At 46.4% G+C, this 14425-nt stretch overlaps 1 protein-coding gene across 2 annotated transcripts in view; it reads right to left on the bottom strand.

Annotated features, from left to right (window-relative positions):
• Positions 1-681: 681 nt before the first annotated feature.
• Positions 682-14425, bottom strand: part of LOC122928194 (solute carrier family 22 member 4-like) — a 355141-nt gene continuing 341397 nt past the window's right edge. For both annotated transcript variants that reach the window (XM_044280782.1, XM_044280781.1), the window contains exon 10: positions 682-1672. In XM_044280782.1, coding sequence (XP_044136717.1) covers positions 1582-1672 — 91 coding nt within the window. In that variant the 3' untranslated portion in view covers positions 682-1581. The remainder of the gene's footprint in view (positions 1673-14425) is intronic.

Here is a 14425-nt window from a genome sequence, read left to right on the forward strand (position 1 = left end):
GTGCTTAAAATAGGGTCTATCTTGTTGAAGGACACAGGAGCAGAAGCAAGCTGCATGCAGGGTCACATTACTGACAGCCAGGGACTGTAAGTAAATGATTAAAGCCAGGTCCTCCCCAGCAGCAGTGTATAAATGAAAGCAACATGTGGTAAGAGGACCCCTTTGTGCTGCAGGAGATTAACCCTTTAGGGGGGGAAGGCTCTGGTTACTGACACTTTTAGGGGGCTATTGTTACTGGCTAGTGAGGGCAGGCGGGATTAGCCTCAGGGTGAGGGCAGTGGCGGCCATCTTAACTGATTAGTGAAATTTCAGTTTTATGCAGACTGGTTGCTAAGGGCTGAATCTTATTAAAGGGAACCTGTCACCGGGATTTTGTGTATAGAGCTGAGAACACTGGTTGCTAGATGGCCGCTAGCACATTCGCAATACCCAGTCCCCATAGCTCTGTGTGCTTTTATTGTGTAAAAAAAAACATTTGATACATATGCAAATTGACCTGAGATGAGTCCTGTCCCTGACTCACCTCGCGTACAGGACTCATCTCAGGTAATTTGCATATGGATCAAATCAGGTTTTTTTTACACAATAAAAGCACACAGAGCTATGGGGACTGGGTATTGCAAATGTGCTAGCGGCCATCTAGCAACCCATGTCCTCATCTCTATACCCAAAATCCAGCTGACAGGTTTCCTTTAAATATGGGGTCAGTCTAATAGTAACTGATTCTGGAATATCATGTTATTAGTAACTACATATATGAAAATTGAAATTAGGGTCTAAGTGTGACAGTTATCCTTTAATAAATACTAGGTTGACAAACACATGTCCAAAAGATCTGAATGTCGACATAATTCAATGACCAGAATTTCTAAGGGTACCTTCACACTTTGCAGATTTTGTTGCAGAATTTTCTACGACTGAAAATCGGTTCCATCCACCTAAATGGGTCTAGAAGAAATCTGTGTCCTTGCCTCCCTAATCAAATGAATGGAACAGATTTTCAGTCACAGAATGCCTAAATGTTTCAGAAATTAACAAAAATAACACAATGAAAATTTACAAACATAAAACCCCCCAAAAGAAACTGAATGAGAAATGCCAGATCAGCTTCCAGGGACAGTACACTTAGCAACAGACATATCCTATTGGTTAAAAGAATGAATCAGAACATCATAACTTTGTAGTAATTAATATGATTCCATTTTCCAAATTATCAGAATTTTCATGAAACTTATTATGGGAGTTATTTTTGCAACACAGTCTGTAAAGCAGATATTGTTGCAGAATTTTCTACGACTGAAAATCGGTTTCATCCATCCGAATGGGTCTAGAAGAAATCTGTGTCCTTGCCTCCCTATTCGAATGAATGGAACTGATTTTCAATCACAGAAAATTGTGCAACAAAATCTGCATTGTGTGAAGGCCTAAATGTATCAGAAATTAACAAAAATCACACAATGCAAATTTACAAACATAAAACCCCCCAAAAGAAACTGAATGAGAAATGTCAGATCAGCTTCCAGGGACAGTACACTTAGCAACAGACATATATCCTATTGGTTAAAAGAATGAATCAGAACATCATAACTTTGTAGTAATTAATATGATTCCATTTTTCAAATTGTCCGAATTTTCATGAAACTTATTATGGGAGTTCTTTTTGCAACACAGTCTGTAAAGAAACAAAATGTGATTTAGCAACATAATAATCAATGAACATTTTTATAAAAGTAACTAACATGGGTTGTTCTCATGAATAGGCTTGAGTGAACCCGAACTGTAAAGTTTGGGTTCATACCGAACTTTAGGATTTTTGGACCCCGGACCCGAACATTTCAGTAAAAGTTCAGGTTCGGTGTTCGGCGCTTTCTTGGTGCTTTTTGAAATGCTGCAGAGCAGCCAATCAACAAGCGGTTAACTATCTGACCTTAGAAGCCATCACAGCCATGCCTACTAATGGCATAGTTGTGATTGATACCAGTGACAGGTGAACCTTGTCTGGAGGCTCCAAAAAATATAACCAGGGAATATACCAGATGGATCCCACCAGACGTGATTCAAAAAAACAGAAAACACTACAAAAGGCGCCACTCCCAAGGATGTAGAAAGGATAAATGAAATGAATGAAATGAATAATGCCCCCTTAGGTCGGAGGATGATATTCGAATAAAAAATATAAGATAATATATATGAAATACATATATATCATATATATTTTCATATATATTATCTTATATTTTTTATTCGAATATCATCCTCCGACCTAAGGGGGCATTATTCATTTCATTTATCCTTTCTACATCCTTGGGAGTGGCGCCTTTTGTAGTGTTTTCTGTTTTTTTGAATCGCATCTGGTGGGATCCATCTGGTATATTCCCTGGTTATATTTTTTGGAGCCTCCAGACAAGGTTCACCTGTCACTGGTATTTGTCTATAGAGAATGAAAATATTTTTCACGTCCCTACAACACTTGCGCAGCCTTCCCCAAATAGTCATTGAATAGGCACGTAGTTTTGTGGTGCTACTATATTTTATGTTTCTCTTTCCATTTATACCTACATCTCCTCCATCCCTCTGGCACCTCGTTCCCAGAACCTCCAGTCCTGGTAGAACCACTCAACCTCTTTTTTCTTCTCTCTTATTGCATAGTTGTGATTGGCCAGAGCAGCATGTGACCCAGCCTCTATATAAGTAGCGCTGCACATCACTCTGCTCTAACAACAGTAGGGAGAGGATGCTGCTGGACTTGTGATTTCAGGGAGAGAATAGGAGATAATCTAACTCAGCGATCTACCTAGAAATAGTTGTGTGGGTGCAGGGCACAATCGTTTTACCCTGCACTAAGCCAATTGACAAAAAAAAAAAAAGTTACCCTTTTCTGTTAGTTAGGTGGGCGGCGGCGGCGGCCATTTTATGCAAGCTCAGTGCAACAGCACTGCATCTGAGCTTTTGGGACATTGCAAATAACCTTTTTTTTGTCAATCTACAAAATCTGGATTAGTCAGTGTGCAATTTAAGCTAGAAATACACCCATCATTTTCTGGTGTTGGAAAAACACACTTTTTTGTTGTCAAAAAACAGTATTTTCCTGATCTGCAAGTGTTAAATTCAAGTTTAATATATACAGCTTTCATATTCTGTTACCAAATATAACACTTTTTTGGTCAATCTACAACATCTGGATTAGTCAGTGTGCAATTTAAGCTAGAAATACACCCATCATTTTCTGGGGTTTTAAAAACACACTTTTTTTTGTCAAAAAACTGTATTTTCCTGATCTGCAAGTGTTAAATTCAAGTTTAATATATATACAGCTTTCATATTCTGGTAATCTACAACATCTTGATTAGTCAATGTGCAATTTAAGCTAGAAATACACCCATCATTTTCTGGGGTTTTAAAGCACACTTTTTTGACAAAAAAACACTATTTTCAGGGCTTGCAGCATCAGCACGTGTGCAATTACAGGCTTATATACTGCTGTCAAATTTAGTTGTTAAACAAACACTTGTTTGGGCACACAAAAATGCAGATGTCATTGTGAGATACACCCTTAATACATTTGGGTTAGATTCAGAGATTTGAAATACCGCCATTTGGTGCACCAATATTGAATTCAGGCATACACTGGTTCAGGCCGTGTGAGATACACCCTCTACATACAGGGGTTTGATTCAGGCATTTGAAATATAGCCATTTGAAATACAGCCATTTTGTGCAAAGAAATCTTTAATTCAGGCCTATACTGGTTCAGGCCGTGTGAGATACACCCTCTACATACAGGGGTTTGATTCAGGCATTTGAAATACAGCTATTTGAAATACTAACATTTTGGGCAAATTAATATTTAATTCAGGCCTACAGTGGTCCAGGCCATGTGAGATACACCCTCTACATACAGGGGTTTGAGTCAGGCATTTGAAATACAGCCATTTTGGGCAAATAAATATTTCATTCAGGCCTACAGTGGTTAAGGCCATGTGAGATACACCCTCTACATCTGTATGTGTATCTCAGGGTGTATCTGTGTCCATACACATAAAGGGTGTATCTCACAAGTCCTGAACCCCTGTGGGTTTGATTCAGGCATTTGAAATACTGCCATTTTGGGCAAAGAAATATTTAATTCAGGCCTACAGAGGTTCAGGCTGTGTGAGATACACCCTTTACATACAGGGGTTTGATTCAGGCATATGACTATGACATATGACTATGTGTGGAGGTCTTCCAGATTAGCAGCACGTGTTTAGTTTTTTGTTTTGTTTTGGAGTCGTGCTAGATCCGCCTCCCTTCAGGTGCACTGGGTGGGGTCGTTGGTTTAAATTACCATCACTCCCAGTGTTCTGTGTGGGTTATAGCTTCTGTCTGGCTTTGGAAGCAAGGAAGGAAGGATTGGCTTTTCCTGCTCAGATAAGATAAGTTGGTTTCAGATTTCTTGCTGTTTGCTGTCTAGGCTGTTTGAGTTACGTCTGTCCACTCCAGGTTCTGAGGGAGCAGGCTGCCCCTATTCCCCTTTAACCATCTCAGGGATTCTAGGGTATTTTCAGCCCAGGCACGAGGACACATTATTCCCACCTTAAGGGTCTGAATGTGGGCATAGCAGTATAGGGAGAGCTGTTAGGGATTTGCTAGGAGGTGACCTTATCCCCAGCTTCTCGCATAGTAACTTGTTTGTTTATTTATCTGTGTATCTGTTATCCTGTCCGCTGTGACATTATAACCCGCCAATACTTTGTCATTGCTCAGCGGTTTTGTGATGGCGTCAATTGATGCGCTAGTTGACCGCATGCAGGGATTATCCCTAGAGCTTGCGGATCTGCGTAGTTCGGTCACACAGTGTCAGAATGCTCTGGCATCAGGTGCAGGTCAAATTTGTGGGGAGCCTAAAGTCGCTCTTCCTGATAGATTTGCAGGGGGTACGGATGACTTTATCCGCTTAAGAGAGTCATGCAAGTTGTATTTTCGGCTGCGTCCATCGTTGTCAGGTGATGAAAGTCAGAGGATTGGTATAATCATTTCTCTGCTTAAAGGGGACGCGCAATCCTGGGCCTTTTCTCTGCCGCCCGGTTCTCGGGCCCTTCGGTCGGTGGAAGAATTTTTTATGGCCCTGGGATTCATTTACGATGACCCAGATCGGGTCTCGATAGCGGAAACAAAATTGCGTAATTTATAACAGGGTGAACATACTGCAGAGGTTTACTGTGTTGAGTTTAGGAGATGGGCTACAGAGTCAGAGTGGAATGACCCTGCGTTACGTAGTCAGTTTTGTCAGGGGTTATCTGAGAGATTGAAAGATGCCCTTGCTTTTCATGAGTACCCAGATTCTTTGGAGAATGCAATGTCTTTGGCAGTACGGTTAGATAGACGTATTAGAGAGAGGTGTAAGGCTCCCTCCGTGCAAGGGATCCCTTCTGTGAGTGGTTTCATCTCTACTGCTTCCCAGGGTGATGTTACAGGTAACTCTGGGGTAGGGGAGGAACCCATGCAGCTGGGTCAGGTATCTTTCCGTTCTGGTAGTAGAGACTTTAGGAAATTACATAAACTATGTTACTACTGTGGGAAAAGTGGTCATTTTATTTTTGCTTGTCCTTTTGTTAAACCGCATGTTGATGAGAAAAAGAAAAAAAAAACTTTACTGACTCTTAGTAGCGTGAATGGACTGGTGGAGCAGGCAGGTATGCAAGCTCCCTCTAATACTTGTTTTCTCTTTCCAGCTATGGTGGCGCTAGACTCAAGAAAATCTTTTGTTGAAGTATTCCTTGACTGTGGTGCTGGGGTAAACCTTATTGACTTTCTTTTTCTTCAAAATCTGGGTCTAAGCACTTTAGAAAGAGAGATTCCGGTTTTTGCAATTGATTCTTCCCCTCTTTCTCAAAGGAGTCTCACTCATATTGCTCATGATATTCAGCTAAGGGTGGGTGATTCACATGTTGAGATTATGTCTTGTTTTGTGATGAAGGATTTGCCTGCTCCTATAGGCTTAGGGTTACCATGGTTGACTAAACATAATTATAGATTGGCAAGCAAGACAAATCATTGGTAGGAGTGAATTTTGTTCGGATAATTATCTGGTGGGGAGGTTCGTGGTGGTTTACTTGGATGACATTTTAATTTACTCTCCTGATCTGAAGACCCATCAGGATCATGTGAGACAAGTTTTGACGAGCCTTCGGGAGAATAAATTATATGCCAAATTGGAGAAATGTGTGTTTTCTGTGCAGGAGCTTCCGTTTTTGGGATATCTGCTTTCTGACTCTGGTTTTTCTTATGGACCCCGAAAAGGTCCGAGCGGTTCTGGAATGGGACCGACCAGAGAATCAGAAAGCTTTGATGCGGTTTTTTGGGGTTTACTAATTATTATAGAAAATGTATTTTGAACTATTCTACCATTGTAAGACCTCTTACTGATATGACTAAGAAGGGCGCCGATGTCTCTGTCTGGTCGGATGAGGCATTGCAGGCCTTTTCGACTATTAAGGAGTGTTTTGCGTCTGCTCCCATTCTGGTGCAGCCTGATGTGTCTCAGCCATTCGTGCTGAAGGCTGATGCATCAGAAGTGGGGGTTGGAGTGGTGCTGTCACAGGGTTCATCTCCTGGCAAATGGGTCTCGTGTGCTTTTTTTTTCCAAGAAGCACTCGGTCGCCGAGAAGAATTATGATGTAGGAGATAGAGAGTTGCTGGCCATTAAGTTGGCCTTTGAGGAATGGCGTAACTGGATGGAGGGGGCGTCTCACCCCGTTGCAGTATATACAGATCATAAGAATTTGGCTTACCTGCAATCTACCAAGCGTCTGAACCCTAGACAGGCCAGATGGTCACTGTTTTTTTTACCAGGTTCAATTTTGTGGTTACTTTTCGCCCCGGGGTTAAGAACATCAAGGCAGATGGCCTGTCTCGCAGTTTTCCTGGGGGATGTGATTCAGATGATCCTGCTCCGATTTTGGCTGATGGGGGTGGTGGTCTCCGCTCTGTACCCCGAATTGGAGATGGAGGTGTTGGGAGCCCAGGAGGGGGCTCCTGGTTCTTGTCCCCCAGGGAGGTTGTTTGTTCCTGAAGGACTGTGATACAAGGTATTCAAGGAACATCACGATACTGTCCTTGCTGGACATCCTGGTGGTAAGTCCACCTATGACCTTGTGTCCCGGAGGTTCTGGTAGCCCGGGTTATGTAAGAGCATTGATGATTACGTGGCAGCTTGTGAAACCTGTGCACGGTCAAAGGTTGCTCATACTTGACCGGCTGGTTCACTTCTTCCTTTGTCTATTCTGTCTCGTCCTTGGATGCACGTGTCTATGGACTTTATTACAGATCTGCCGAGTTCCTCCGGGAAAACAGTCATTTTGATGGTAGTTGACCGTTTTAGTAAAATGGCTCACTTTATATCATTAACTAGTCTGCCTAATGTCAAGACTCTTGCTCAGATTTTTGTTGATAATATTGTGAGATTGCATGGTACTCCTTTGGATGTGGTTTCTGATAGGGGCACGCAGTTTGTCTCCAGGTTTTGGAGGGCGTTCTGCTCTTGGCTTGGCATTCAACTTTCATTCTCTTCGGCTTTTCTTCCGCAGTCGAATGGACAGACAGAGCGTACTAATCAAAACCTGGAGACCCACTTGAGGTGCTTTGTGGCCGAGAATCAGGAGGACTGGGCCTCATTCTTGTCCCTAGCAGAGTTTGCTTTGAATAACCGTAGGCAGGAGTCCACGGGTAAGTCGTCATTTTTGGTGCATAAGGTTTTCATCCTCAGTTTGGTACCTTTTCTCGGACTAGTTCCTCTGGGATGCCAGAGGAGGAGAGATTTTCTTCTGCCTTGTCTTCTATCTGGCGGAGGATCCAAGTGAATTTGGAGAAGATGGGTGAGAGGTATAAGCGAATGGCTGACAAGAGACGTGTGACTGGTCCAGACCTGTGTGTGTGTGTGATCTGGTGTGGTTGTCCACTAAAAATATTAAACTGAGAGTGCCATCTTGGAAACTAGGTCCAACATTTATTGGTCCGTACAAAATATCTGCGGTGATCAATCCAGTAGCGTTTCGGTTGGATCTTCTGCAGACTTGGAGGATCCATGATATGTTCCACAGGTCTTTACTGACAAAATATGTGAAACCGGTGGAACCATTGCCCTCTCCTCCTGTTCTGGTCGATCGAAATTTTGAGTTTGAGATCTCCAGGGTTCTCGACTCTAGAGTTCTTCGGGGTTCCCTTCAGTACCTGGTACACTGAAGGGCATACAGCCCTGAGGAAAGGATGTCAGTTCCGGTGCTGGATGTCAGTGCCAGCCGACTGGTGAGGGCTTTTCACAGATCCCAAAGATAAGTTGTTTTTTGTTATCTGGTGGTTTGCTGTCTAGGCTGTCAGAGAGACGCCTGTCCCCTCCAGGTTCTGAGGGAGCAGGCTGCCTCTATTCCCCTTTCACCATCTTAGGGATTTAAGGGTATTTTCAGCCCAGGCACAAGGACACGTTATTCCCACCTTAAGGGTCTGAATGTGGGCATAGCAGTATAGGGAGAGCTGGTAGGGATTTGCCAGGTGACCTTAATCCCCAGCTTCTCGCCTAGAAACTTAGGTACTTCAGTTGGGATAGGTCCAACTGCCAGCCGGAGGCCAGATTCCCTCTCAGGTATTGATGCAGTTCCCAAGACCTCTCAATAATCCTGGTAGTTTCTCCTTTTGGTATAGAACCTGCTGGTGCACATAAACATAAGCTTAATTACAGAATATACTACTATTATAATCAACACGTTTGTTTACTTTTCTGTGTATCCGATATCCTGTCCGCCGTGACAGAGATGCTGTATGCGAGAGTGATGCAGAGGAAGCCTTTTCTCCGCCCACAGCACAAAAAGTGCCGCTTGAGGTGGAGTAAAGCACATTTGGACAAGCCAGCTTTATTTTGGAATAAGGTGCTGTGGACTGATGAAACTAAAATTGAGTTATTTGGCCATAACAAGGGGGTCACCCGTAGAAGGGGGGGGGGGGGGGAGTACTGTCATGCCCTGCTCTGACTATGTGCAGAGGTCTGCCAGATTAGCAGCACGTGTTTAGTTTTCTGTTTTGTTTTGGAGTCGTGCTAGATCCGCCTCTCTTCAGGTGCACTGGGTGGGGTCGTTGTTTTAAATTACCCTCACTCCCAGTGTTCCATGCAGGTTATAGCTTCTGTCTGGCTTTGGAAGCAAGGAAGGAAGGATTGTCTTTTCCTGCTCAGATAAGATAAGTTGGTTTCAGATTTCTTGTTGTTTGCTGTCTAGGCTGTTTGAGTTACGTCTGTCCCCTCCAGGTACTGAGGGAGCAGGCTGCCCCTATTCCTCTTTCACCATCTCAGGGATTCTAGGGTATTTTCAGCCCAAGCATGAGGACACATTATTCCCACCTTAAGGGTCTGAATGTGGGCATAGCAGTATAGGGAGAGCTGTTAGGGATTTGCTAGGAGGTGACCTTATCCCCAGCTTCTCGCGTATAAAGTTGTTTGTTTATTTATCTGTGTATCTGTTATCCTGTCCGCTGTGACAGGCATTTGAAATACAGCCATTTGAAATACAGCCATTTTGGGCAAATAAATCTTTAATTCAGGCCTATACTGGTTCAGGCTGTGTGAGATACACCCTTTACATACTGTCGTTCAATTCTACTATTAATTAAACACACATTTAGGGCAAGATCTTGAATTCGAAAAATATGAGGAGAGCGTCAAATCAGCACGTGCCCCAGGTTGTGGTGCTGCTGGTGGAGCTCCTGTTGCAGGGAGAGGACATGTTCAATCTGTTCCAGCTACACGCACAAGTGAAACCCCTTCCTCAGGTGCGAGTAGGCGACAAAACCTGCAGCGATATTTGGTCGGGCCTAATGCTGCTCTACGAATGGTGAGGCCTGAACAAGTACAGGCATAGTAGATTGGGTTGCTGACAGTGGATCCAGTTCCTTCACATTGTCTCCCACCCAGTCTACTGCTGGAAGACCACAGTTGGCACCTGCAGCCGATGTCCATCAGTCTTTCACCTCACCCCCTTGCAAATCAGCCAAGCAGTCAGAGCCCCAAGTCATGCGGCAGTCTCTTCTGCTTTTTGGTGACTCTGTTAGCAGGGTTTCCCAGGGCCATCCACCTAGCCCTGCCCCAGAAGTGGAAGAGATTGAGTGCACCGAAGCCCAACCACTTATCTTTCAAGATAAGTACATGGGAGGACCATCGCAGCACATCTCGGATGATGATGAAACACAGGTGCCAACTGCTGGGGCTTTCAAAAGTGTTCAGACCGACAAGGAAGGCAGGGGTGAAGACTGGGTGGAAGATGATGTGAAGGACGATGAGGTCCTCGACCCCACATTGAATCAAGGTCATGCGAGTGACCTATGTAGTTCGTAGGAAGAGGCGGTGGTCGCACAGAGCCACCAGCACAGCAGAAGAGGGAGCAGTGTGCAAAAGCGGAGCAGCTGTCCTCTAAACAGTACGCCTGTTACTGCCCACTGCAGCAAGGGACCAAGCACACCAAAGCCAGCTCCAAGGAGTTCCCTGGCATGGCAGTTCTTCAGACAATGTGCTGACAACAAGACACGAGAGGTTTGTGTGCTGTGCAATCAGAGCCTGAAGAGAGGCATAAATGTTCTCAACCTGAGCACAACCTGCATGACCAGGCATTTAAGTGCAAAGCGCGAGCTGCAGTGGAGTAGACACCTCAAAAACCAAGAAAGGCCTCTGGCTCCTCCTGCTTCCTCTTCTGCTGCAGTCTCGGCCTCTTCATCCACCTCTGGAGTGACAGTGCGACCTGCCACCCCGCAAACAGAGGATCTGCCAGCAACACCAACACCTGGGTCACCATGCAAACTCCACAATGTCCCACGGAAGCGTTCATCTCTCCATCTCCCAAATGCTGGAGAGGAAGATCCCCTCTTACCCACCGGCGATCCCTAGCCCTGAATGCCAGCATTTCTAAATTACTGGCCTTTGAAATGCTGTCATTCCATCTGGTGGAGACGAATAGTTGGGGACAAAATCAGGTTTTGCACTGCGCAATGCCATCTGTGGCAAGGTGCACCTGACTACGGATACGTGGACCAGTAAGCACGGTCAGGGCCGTTATATCTCCATAACAGCACACTGGGTAAACGCAGTGGCGGCTGGGCCTGGGGCCTGAGGCGGATAGCAGTTTGGCGCATGTCCTTCCACCACCAAGGATTGCAGGGCGCTTCAGTTTGCCTCCTATTGCTTCCTCCTCTGCTTCCTCATCCTCTACCAGCTCCTCATCCGGTCAGCGTAACACCTTCACCACCAACTTCAGCAGGCAGTTTTAAAACGTATCTGTTTGGGGGACAAACCCCACACCTCGCAGGAGCTGTGGACAGGCCTTGAACAACAGTGGTTTGTGCCAGTCAGTCTCAAGTCCAGCCTGGTGGTGTGCGATAATGGGCTAAATCTTGTAGCAGCCCTGGACTAGCCGGTTTGACACACATCCCTTGCCTGGCGCATGTGCTCATAAAGTGCGTTCTCACCCTGCTGCTGCTCTCCTGTCAGCGCTGCAGCGTAATATCGGCCTTCCCAATCACCGCCTCATATGCGACGTGCCCACAAGGTGGAACTCCACCTTGCACATGCTGGCCAGACTGTGCGAGCAGCAGCAGGCGATAGTGGTGTTTCAGCTGCAGCACGCATTGGTGAGTCGCTCGGCGGAACAGCACCACTTCACCACCAATAACTGAGTCTCCATGCGAGACCTGTGTTCCTTGTTGCGCTGTTTCGAGTACTCCACCAATATGGCCAGTGCCAATAACGCCGTTCTCAGCGTTACTATCCCACTTCTATGCCTCCTTGAAAAAATGCTCCTGGCGATGATGGAAGAGGATGTGGCACAGGAGGAAGAGGGATCATTTAGTAGGGTTTCCGGCCAGTCATTCTCAAGTGGCTCCGAGGGTGGGTTCCTGCTCCAACAAACCCAAGGTACACAATTGTCCAGCCAGGGCACAGTTCTGTCCACAAGACAGGTGGCGTCGCCGCTAACCTGCATTGATCGGTCTGGATCGCCGTTGCACCGGGATAAGCCATCCGCATTTTGATGTCTGCTGCCTGCCCTGTGCTGGATGGTAAAATCGTACTGCTGCAGCGACAAGCTCCAACGTAGGAGCTTCCCGTTGGACCCCGCAGTACGGTTCAGTCAACTGAGAGGATTATGGTCCGTAATGATTGTGAAGGAGCGGCCATACAGAAAGGATTAAAGCTTCTGTAGGGCCCACACAATCGCCAGACACTCCTTTTCTGTAGTTGAGTAGGAGACTTCTCGGGGAAGAAGTTTCCGGCTCAGATACAGAAGAGGATGCTTGTCCCCTTTTCCATCCACCTGGCTTAAGACAGCGCAGAGACCGTAATCTGATGCGTTGGTTTGCACTATGAACTGACGGCTGAAATCTGGGGCTTGAAGCACAGGGGCGCTAGCTAACGCCTGCTTCAAGGCCCGGAAGGCGTTCTCACACTCAGGGGTCCACGTAACCACTTTCGGGTGCTCCTTGCCAGTGGCATCCGTCAGGGGATTCGCAATGGCACTATAGGCCGGTACAAACTTCCTATAGTAGCCTGCGGTCCCCAGGAATGCCTGAACCTGTCGCTTGGTGATTGACCGTGGCCACGCTAAGATGGCGTCAACCTTTCCCGTGTCCGGTTTCAGGGTGTTCCCTCCCACTCGGTGCCCTAAATACTGGACTTCCGTCATGCCGATCTGACACTTACTTGGCTTAACTGTCAAATTGGCTGCAGCCAGCCGTTGCAGTACCTGGGACAGATGTTTGAGGTGTTCTTCCCAGGTGGGGCTAAACACCGCAATATCGTCCAAATATGCTGCAGCGAACGGTTGCATTTCCTCCAGCAGGTCGTTCATAGCCCGCTGGAACGTGGCAGGCGCGTTTTTCATTCCAAAGGGCATCGTCGTAAATTCGAAGAGCCCGAAGGGAGTGATAAAGGCCGACTTCTGCCGCGCGTCCGGGACAAGAGGGATCTTACAGTACCCCCGGCTCAGATCCATGATTGATAGATGGCTGGCAGCCGCCAGCTTATCTAGCATCTCATCGATGCGAGGCATGGGGTAGGCGTCTGTAGTGGTTACAGCGCTTAACTTCCGGTAGTCCACGCAGAACCGTGTTGTCTTGTCTTGGGTGCCAAGATGACGGGTGCCGCCCATGGACTACAGGACCGGGTGAGGTACAGGTGGTTCAGATGCTGGCTGTGGCTGTCTCCGCTCAGGACAGTTGAATTTCATATGTCCAGGCTTGCGCAGTAGTGACATTGGTGGTGATTCCATTAGGTGCCCCAGGTCTGGAAGCAGTAGCTGCACTTGGTGGTCTCTGTGGTGGACGGCCCACAGAGGCAGGGGGGTCTGCCCTGACATTGGGCGGACATCCTCTCCAGTTAGATGGTGCAGATTTACGCAGATCGGGCACTCGGGTTGTTACAAAAGTCTCAGCTAACTCTGCAGCAGCGGTTGCTGACGTAGGCTTCCGTTCTAGCACGAATTGTCTCACATCCGCAGGGCAAATACAAAGAAGCTGGTCCAGCACCATCAAGTCCTTTAGGATGTCATAAGACCCTTTTGTTAGGCCTAAAATCCACTGGCAGAATGTAGTGTGTAAGCTGCTGACCACATCCGGATAAGAGTCCGTACGATCCTTTTGTAAGGACCTAAACCTTTTCCGATAGACTTCAGGGGTCAGCTGGTATTTAGCAATGATAGCGTCTTTTATGGCGGAATAATCTTCATCTTGCTCCATGGATAACTCTGCAAACGCGTCCAGCGCTTTGTAGCGCAACAGGGGTGTCAGGTGTCTGGCCCATTGCTCTTGTGGCAGACGATACTGACAGCAGGCTTTCTCAAAGGATCGCAAAAACAAGTCTTATGTCAGTGTCCTTTTCAATGGGAGCAAATTAAAATTTTGCACTCACGTGTGATGCTGCTCCTTCCGCAGGAAAGTTGGGTGAGCTTCGGCTGGGTTGATGTTTTCTGGCCATGCTCAGTTCATGCCGACTTTGGCTTTCCTCACGCTCAGCCATATACTGTAGGTACTTTACCGGGTCAGTGTCCATTAGTTTTTTGAGGGCCTGCTGCATCATAGCAAATAGATAGTCCGGTACTGGCCGGTTCCGGGCGAGTACTTAAAGAAAAATTAGGATCCGTACTGAAATACTGCGCTGGGGGGCCAACAGGGCCCGCAGGATGTTCCCCCTCCAAGTAGTCAGGATTCTCAGTCTCCGGTTCCTCAGGACTTGAGTCAGATGGGCCGGTGTCTCCCGCAGTACACACATCCAACAGCCGCAGTTGTTGGCTATCCCATCGGAACAAGTCTTTTATCAGGTCGGTCTTCGTCTTGCGACTGACTTCAATGCCCCGTTCTTTGCACAGATTTTCCAGATCTGCCAAAGCCATTTTCTTGTATTCCCTGGACATTTTCA

The sequence above is a fragment of the Bufo gargarizans genome, chromosome 2, assembly GCF_014858855.1.
Source record: "Bufo gargarizans isolate SCDJY-AF-19 chromosome 2, ASM1485885v1, whole genome shotgun sequence".
In the NCBI taxonomy this organism is placed as follows: domain Eukaryota; kingdom Metazoa; phylum Chordata; class Amphibia; order Anura; family Bufonidae; genus Bufo; species Bufo gargarizans.